This window comes from Limulus polyphemus, unplaced genomic scaffold (assembly GCF_000517525.1).
Source record: "Limulus polyphemus unplaced genomic scaffold, Limulus_polyphemus-2.1.2 Scaffold4661, whole genome shotgun sequence".
NCBI lineage: Eukaryota > Metazoa > Arthropoda > Merostomata > Xiphosura > Limulidae > Limulus > Limulus polyphemus.
The window spans coordinates 7,722-16,926 of NW_013670271.1; the positions used below are offsets into that span (position 1 = coordinate 7,722).

The 9,205-nt window shown below is 34.8% G+C and overlaps 1 protein-coding gene across 1 annotated transcript in view; it reads left to right on the forward strand.

Moving 5' to 3' along the window:
• The first annotated feature begins 568 nt into the window (after positions 1-568).
• The window catches only part of LOC106471503 (peroxidasin homolog), a 53,996-nt gene continuing 45,359 nt past the window's right edge, over positions 569-9,205 (forward strand). The window contains exon 1 of the mRNA XM_022400114.1: positions 569-1,623. Within this exon, the coding sequence (XP_022255822.1) occupies positions 1,043-1,623 (581 nt within the window). The 5' untranslated portion in view covers positions 569-1,042. The remainder of the gene's footprint in view (positions 1,624-9,205) is intronic.

The following is a 9,205-nucleotide window of genomic DNA, read 5'->3' on the forward strand; positions in this document are numbered from 1 at the left end:
TTTAACTAGATGTCAAACCCAAGTTAAGCGGCACATACCAGCTTTATTATTATTATCGGAGCAGTAATATACGCGGAGAAATATCCTTGATGTAAGTGTTATAATTAGACATGAACTTTTCGACGTTAAATAGTTCAGAACCTGATGTGAAGTGTTTTTTTTTTCAATTTTAAGCCAACCGGTGACTTTCTGAAGACTGTTATCTACGATAGGTATAATTTAAACAAAAATTCTCGAACAGTTGAGAAAAACAGGAATGGCGAAGGTTCAAGAACTTGTTTGTCTGTTTAATTGCGGAATAATAAGAAAAGCCTCAGATCTATGTTATTGTTTGATAAACCAATATTTACCTAGTTATTGGTTTGATATAAATGTGAACAAATTGTGCGAAATAATACAATGTACATTCACGTGATTAACCTACTCTTGATGCTGATTGTATAATCATTGTTTAGCGTCACGTGATAATAGCATCAAAAGATTTATTTGATCTACGAATAAAGAAACTCCTGGAAAATATTAGAAGACTATCAATGTTGTTTGTAAATTAGGAAACTAACAATATAGGACAAGGCTTACCGAACTTTATTGTTATCAACCGTGACCAGGTAAAAACATGTTTCAACACAACATGCTGCTCTCATTGGTTGGCTTTGAAGTAATATAAATAAACTAGATCTTTAGAACCTGCTTTTACCCGTTGAAATTATGTGTGCAGTATGGATCTGATGTTCTTTGTTATCCCAGATTTCCTTAAAAGAGCCTTCAGGCATAACATTTCGTTGGCAAGACAGGTGTAAGTCAAAAAGTGGTAACCAGGTAATTACGATCCGTTGATGTTGCTGGTGGACTAAGTGATGCATTTATTAGGGGAGTGTAACCAGGTTTGGATGATGTTGTTAAGATCCCAGTACGTGCAGTTCGAGGCACACTGATGCTGTAGAGCAGAAATACAGTTGGTTAGGTGCGCGTTGAACATATAGAGGCATCGAAAGAGCGGGACAGTCGAGATTAAAGGGAAGACTAGCCTAAAGTTAAGAAAATGACAGTTAATAAAGCTAGGGCAGTGAGTTTGTATAAACATATGAAACTTGTAACTTTGATAGTTTGTGTTTGTGTAGTGAGTTTGGCAGGAGATACTAAGCCTAACATTATTTTCGAAAGTAGACAAACTTCAACCGTTAAAGCTCTATCTGATTTTACGGACAACCCGTCAAATATTAAAGACCCTGTTGATGTTGAAAGCAGAGTGACATCGTCCATTGTGAAAAATCCTGTTGTTCCGGAAGACAGTCCTCTCTCAACCTTTGCAAAAAAAAACCCTGATGCCGAGGATATAGGGGTTCTTTCTAGTACTACGGAACCTGCTGTTATTCAGAGTGTAAATATATCTTACTTTGAAAAAGATCCAAATTTTTCTGAGAGTAGAAATATCCCAACCGCTCAGGAAGAGACTGTCGTTATTCGGGATACAGGGATTTTGTCCATTAAGAAGGATCCCACTTTACCTAAGCCATCTACTAACTTCGAACCTAGTGTTAACAAGAGTATGGATGACCATTCTTTAATGAAAGAGTTGTCAGTTGCAGAGAGTAGAGTCTTTCCAAGACCACCTCCAGGAGGGTGAGTACGGTGTTTGGGTTTAGTATAAAACCAGCTTCATAACGAATACTTTCCTAATCGCGCTCATAACTCTGCGATTACATTAGAACGAGTATTAAAAAACAAAAGACATAGCCCTCGTTTTGGTACGACCCGCATAACAACAAACGTATTATCTAGATGGCGACAGTATGAATTACAGAACAAAACGTTGGAAAGATTCGCCCATTTTTTTATGATTTGATTACTGGAGCTCAAAACATCTTTGCAGATTTGAGATAATGTTTTCATCATAATATCTCGAATAAGAGCTTATAAAAAAAATTGTACTTTTTTTGGTGAAATCTCACTAGGGGGCCCTAAGGACAACATGTGCATCTCAAGATACTGGGTTACGTGGGCATGTTACATCTCGTGTTACTAGACAGCGTACGCATTTTGCTGTTCACGATTTCATGTGATGTACCAGTATGCTTTTTGTGTCTCACTTTGCTATGTAATATAAACATGTTACATCTCACACAATTGGAATCGGGCGTGGCCCAGTGGTCAACGTGGTGTGATACGGATGTGCTGGTCTAATGTTCATGTCCTATTGCCGCCAAAGAAATCGTGCTTCGCATTTTGGCGGCGCAGGTGCGTTATAAAAGTGATCATCAAATCCCTTTTTCCGGTCAGACAATAGTAGCCCAGAAGTTGGCGGTGGTTACTGCTAACTAGCTGCCTTCCCTCTAGTTTATCAGTTCAAAATTTGGAATGGTTAGTGCAGATAGCACTTAATTAGCTTTGCGCAAATATCCGAAAACAAACAAACTTATGTTACTAGATTACGTATATATGTTACATCACACGTTACTAGATTACGTAAATATGCTACATCTCATGCTACTAGGTTACGTAATCATGTTACATTTCACGTTACTAGATTACGTAAATATGTTACATCACACGTTACTAGATTACATAAATATATTACATCTCAAACTACTAGGTTACGTAATCATGTTAGATTTCACATTACTAGGTCACATAATCATGTTACATCTCATGTTACTAAATTACGTAAGCATGCTACATCCCACGTTACTAAGTTACGTAAGCATGCTACATCCCACGTTACTAGGTCACGTAATCATGTTAGATTTCACGTTACTAGGTCACATAATCATGTTACATCTCACGTTACTAAATTACGTAAGCATGATACATCTCACGTTACTAGGTTACGTAAATATGTTATATCTCACGTTACTAGGTCACATAATCATGTTACATCCCACGTTACTAAATTTCGTAAATATGCTACATCTCACGTTACTGGGTCACATAATCATGTTACATCTCACGTTACTAAATTACGTAAGCATGATACATCTCACATTACTAGGTTACGTATGTTACATCTCACGTTACTAGGTTACGTAAGCATGACACTTCTCACGTTACTAGGTTACGTATGTTACGTCTCACGTTACTAGGTTACGTAAGCATGATACTTCTCACGTTACTAGGTAAGATAATTATGTTACATCTCATGTTACAAGGCTACGTAAGTATGTTGCATAATCATGATACTTCTCACGTTACTAAACCACTTATAATGTATTTTTTACAAAGTGTTTAGATAATGTATGTTTATTATGTTTCACCTTACATTTAATGTGTGCATGTTACATCTCACATTACTAGGTTACGTATGTTACATCTCACGTTACTAGGTTACGTATGTTACATCTCAAATTAAAAGGTAACTTATGTTTCCTAGGTCTCATGTTATTAGGTAATACATTTATGGAATAGGCTATGGATACCTTTCTATTGGATTAGGTGTCTGGATAGGCTAAGAATACCTTTCTATTGAATTAGGTGTCTGTTAACAGGATAGGCTATGAATACCTTTCTTTCGTATTGGGTGTCTATTAACAAGATAGGCTAATAATATCTTTCTATTGTATTGTTTGTCTGTTAACAGGCTAGGATTAGAATACTTTTTTTTATTGGATGTCTGTTAATAGGATAAACTATGCATACCTTTCTATTAGATTAGTTGTCTGTTAACAAGATTGGATACGTATTCCCTTCTATGGTATTGGTTGTCTGTTAACAGGATAGACAAGGAATGCCTTTCTTTTGTATTGAGTGTCTGTAAACACGAAATGATAAGAATATATTTCTATTGTTTTGGTTATCTCTTAACAGGATAAGCTACTGATGCTTTTCTATTGGATTGGATGTCTCTTAACAGGATAAGCTAACACTATGTTTCTATTGTTTAGGTTGTCTGTTAACAGGATAAACTATGGATACCCTTCTTTGGATTGGGTATCTGTTAACAGGATAGGCTAAGAATACCTTTCTATTGGATTGGTTGTCTGTTAACAGGATAGGCTAAGAATACCTTTGTACTGGATTGATTGGCTGTTAACAGAATAGGCTAAGAAAACTTTTCTATTGGATTGGGTATATGTTAACAAGATAGGCTAAGAATACATTTCTACTGTATTTTTTGTCTGTTAACAGGATAAGCTAAGAATACCTTTCTATTGGATTGGGTGACTATTAGAATATAGGCTACGGATACCTATATATTGCATTGGTTGTCTGTTAATAGGATAAGTTAGGAATGCCTTTCTTTTGGATTGAGTGCATGTTAATGGGATAGGCTAGGAATGCATTTCTATTGTATTGATTGTCTGTTAACAGGATAGGCTAGGAATGCATTTCTATTGTATTGATTGTCTGTTAACAGGATAGGCTATAATACTTTTTTATTGGATTGATTGTCTGTTAACAGGATAGGCTATGGATGCATTTCTTTTCGATTGATTGTCTGTTAACAGGATAGGCTAGGAATGCCTTTTTTAGATTGGGTGTCTGTTAACACGATTGACTAATAATACTTTTTTATTGGATTGATTGTCTGTTAATAGGATAGGCAATGGATGCCTTTCTTTTCGATTGGGTGTCTGTTAACAGGACAGACTAAGAAAATATTTCTATTGTTTCGGTTGTTTGTTGCCAGGATAAGCTAAGAATACCTTTCTATTGTATTTGTTATCTGTTAACAGAATAAGCTATGGATACCCTTCTTAACAGGGTATTTGTTAACAGGATAGACTATGTATACCTTTCTATGCGATTGATTGTCTGTTAACAGGATAGACTAACTATAACTTTCTATTGAATTGTTTGTCTGTTAACAGGATAGTCTAGGAATGTCTTTGTATTGTATTGGTTGTCTGTTAACAGGATAGATTAGAAATAACTTTCTATTGTATTGGTTGTCTGTTAACAGGATAGGCTAGGAATGCTTTTCTATTGTACTGGTTGTCTATTAACAGGATAGGCTAAGATTGCCTTTCTATTCGATTGGTTGTTTATTAACAAGATAGGCTATTGATACCTTTCTTTTGAATTAGGTGTCTGTTAACAGGATAGGCTATTGATACCTTTCTTTTGAATTAGGTGTCTGTTAACAAGATAGGCTATGAATACTTCTCTATTGTATTGGTGGTCTGTTAACATGATAGGCTAAGAATACATTCCTATTGGATTTGGTATATGTTAACAAGATAGGCTATGAATACTTCTCTATTGTATTGGTGGTCTGTTAACAGGATAGGCTAAGAATACATTCCTATTGGATTTGGTATATGTTAACAAGATATAAAACGTTAGATTCCGCATAAAATAAAGTAGAACATCTAATATGAAAAAAATCCACAAGTGGGTGTAGTCCTTGATAGAAATAATTGACAAGTGGGTGTAGTCCTTGATACAAATAACTCACAAGTGGGTGTAGTCCTTGATACAAATAACTCACAAGTGTGTGTAGTCCTTGATACAAATAATGGACAAGTGGGTGTAGTCCTGATACAAATAATTGACAAGTGAATGTTGTCCTTGATACAAATAATTGACAATTGGGTGTAGTCCTTGATATAAATAATGGACAAGTGTGTGTAGTCCTTGATACAAATAATTGACAAGTGTGTGTAGTCCTTAATACAAATAACTCACAAGTGGGTGTAGTCCTTGATAACTTTAAAATAACATTTTTGAAATAATTTCCTGAGTCATGGAGATATCTGTAATTTGTTGTTTTTGTTGCTGCACAAAGGAGTATCTGTGCTCTGCCCACAACAGGTATTAAAACCCGAATTTTCTAGCACTGAAAGCCCCCAGACTGAGCCACTGAGAGGCATTTGTATTTAACAAAGCAGGTAATATAAATTTCAGAAGTAAACCAATTACACAAACAACGTGTTCCAGACGTCAACTCCCCTTTTAAAAATACGTTCCAAAAGTCAACCCTTCATTCAAACAGTACATTATGTTCCAAAATTTATTCCCTCGTTTAAATAATATAATGTGTTCCAGACGTCAAATATTCATTTAAGAAATACATTATGTTCCAGAAATTAATCACTCATGTAAAGAATACGCTCCAAAATCAACTCATCATTTAAGCTATACAGTACATTCCAAACGTCAACCCCTCGCATAAACAATGTGTTCCAGAAGTCAACCACTAACTTAAACAATTTTCCCAAAAGTCAAACCCTCATTTAAACAATGTGTTCCAAAAGTCAACCACTAATTTAAAACATGTTCCCAGAAATCAAATCCTCATTTAAAAAAAATGTGTTCCAGAAGTCAACCACTAACTTAAACAATGTTCCCAGAAGTCAAACCCTTATTTTAAAAAATGTGTTCCAAAAGTCAACCACTAATTTCAAACATGTTCTCAGAAGTCAAACCCTCATTTAAACAATGTGTTCCAAAAGTCAACCACTAATTTAAAACATGTTCCCAGAAGTCAAACCCTCATTTTAAAAAAATGTGTTCCAAAAGTCAACCACTAATTTAAAACATGTTTCCAGAAGTACAATGTGTTTCAGAAGTCAATTCCTCTTTATACAATACGTTCCAAAAGTCAACCACTAATTTGAAACATGTTCCCACAAGTCAAACCCTCATTTAAACAATGTGTTTCAGAAGCCAATTCCCCTTTATACAATACGTTCCAAAAGTCAACCTCAGATTTATATTCTAGTATTCAATCCTTCGTTTAAGCAATACGGTACATTCTAAAAGTCGTCCCCGTCAAATAAACAATGTGTTCAAGAAATTAACCCCTAATTTAAACAATGTTTCACAGAAGTCAAATTTTCATTTATACAATGTGTGGCAGAAGCCAAACCCTTATTTAAACAATGTGTTTCGGAAGCCTAAAATATGTTCAACAATATTTTCCGCTTACATTTTTATCGTACGCCAGTTTTTATTATTTTATTTCATTGTTTTCCGTTTTAAGTAAGGAAGATTACTAGAAACTGCTATTGTCCTAAATATTTCACACATGAAGCATTCCATTTTTAGGCTAAAGATATTCATTAACAAAAGTGTAAATGTTGACGACAATCACTGACCTAGATATTCAACAAATTCTTAATAATATAAAATCTAATTTAGGTAATTGATTTCATCCGATATCCGTATAGTGGTAGGTTTTCGCTCCATTTCTCAAGCGTGTGTACAATAGAAACGATTCGTAGAATTTGGGTAGCACACAAGTCCCTCGGGCTATGCCTTGCTTGTATATTCACTTTACGGGTTGTTAGGCGCTTGATATTTTAGAGATGAGAAGACGGTGGACCAGAGAACGACTGGCACAGAGGGAATGATGGGATATGCAAATATGACACATTCAAGTCTAGTGGGAGGTCATCGGCCGTAATTGCTAAATTTATATTTTTTAAAGCTTTCTCGCTGGACTCATTTCGTTTTGACGTTCTCGCTGCTCGCGTTCAAATACGCGCCAGATAACTTGAAAATAAACATTATGCAATGTGTTTCGCGTAATTCTTTTGTTTCTGGTATAAGGAGTCAACATTCATATCTTCTTAAAGGAACATGTATAAAATAAACGCAAACAATTTAAACACAGTTAACCCTTAAAGACAAGGAAGTTAAGCCTGCCGCAAAAAATGTTACTAAATAAGGTGAGAATAAATTCTTTTCAAACTTGACAGAAAGGGCGGGAAGTAATCATGATGAATAAAACGTTACCAAGAAACAGAATTCAAAGACAAAGAAAAAAGTTTGTCATGGCAAGTTTGAGGAACATAAAAATATGGGCAGAAAATATAAAATCACACAAGGGTGACTTTCTATAATTTCTAAGCAACACTCAAACAACTTTATTAGAAATTACTGTTCTTTCAAAGTTACGTCGACGACCTGATTTATGTAACACTTATAACGTCTGCCAAGTCATTTTATATTACAATATCAACGGAAACACTTGAAAATTAGCCCATTTTAAGGGTTGAATAATAGTCCTCTGAAACATGTCAAGTTAGTGACAATTACGATTATTTAGGCCTAAGAAAGGCGGCAAAACATCACATTGAATGTAAACATGTTCTCTGTAGTTCTTAGTGAAAACAGGTATAGAATAATAGAACATGTAAACTGAAGTGGTGTTTCGCCATACTACATAAGCATTCTTCTATTCTCTAGCTTAAGCGTTTAACGTTATTTTCCTAGCGACTATTGAGAATTTAACAAACCAGGTCGACTATGATTGGGTTTAAATGAACTGGAATTGAACCAAGTAACAAGAAGTAAATAAACAGTATTTCTTTAAAACTGTTATTCACTAAAGATCGATCATATAAATCTATTTTGATGTGAAAATAATTCATCGCTTAGATTAAACTAATGACCCTTATTCTCTAGGGAAATACGAAGCTCTCAACACTCAGAGGTCACACATATATGGATTTCATGACGTTTCTTTTTAATACTGAGTTACATTTAAAACTATCGATGCGCAACCTGCAGACATTGTTTAATTGAAAGCAACAATAGATTTCTTTAAACCAAACATGGCGACTTCAAACATGCAAAATCTTCAGAAAAACTGCCACTGCAACGTGCATGCGCAACCTGACAACAATAAATAACTTCAAACCTAACATTCTTAACTCAAGACAACAATAGATGTCTTCAAACCTAATGTGCTTAACTCAAGACAACAATAGACGACTTCAAACCTAACATACTATGTTAGGTTTGAAGTCGTCTATTGTTGTCTTGAGTTAAGTATGTTAGGTTTGAAGTCGTCTATTGTTGTCTTGAGTTAAGCACATTAGGTTTGAAGTTGTCTATTGTTGTCTTGAGTTAAGTTTGTTAGGTTTGAAGTCGTCTATTGTTGTCTTGAGTTAAGCACATTAGGTTTGAAGTTGTCTATTGTTGTCTTGAGTTAAGTATGTTAGGTTTGAAGTCGTCTATTGTTGTCTTGAGTTAAGCACATTAGGTTTGAAGACATCTATTGTTGTCTTGAGTTAAGCATGTTAGGTTTGAAGTCGGTTATTGTTATCTTGAGTTAAGCACATAAGGTTTGAAGACATCTATTGTTGTCTTGAGTTAACCTTAACTCAAGACAACAATAGATGACTTCAAACCTAACATACTTAACTCAAGACAACAATAGATGACTTTAAACCTAACATTCTTAACTCAAGACAACAATAGATGACTTCAAACCTAACATGCTTAACTCAAGACAACAATAGATGACTTCAAACCTAACATA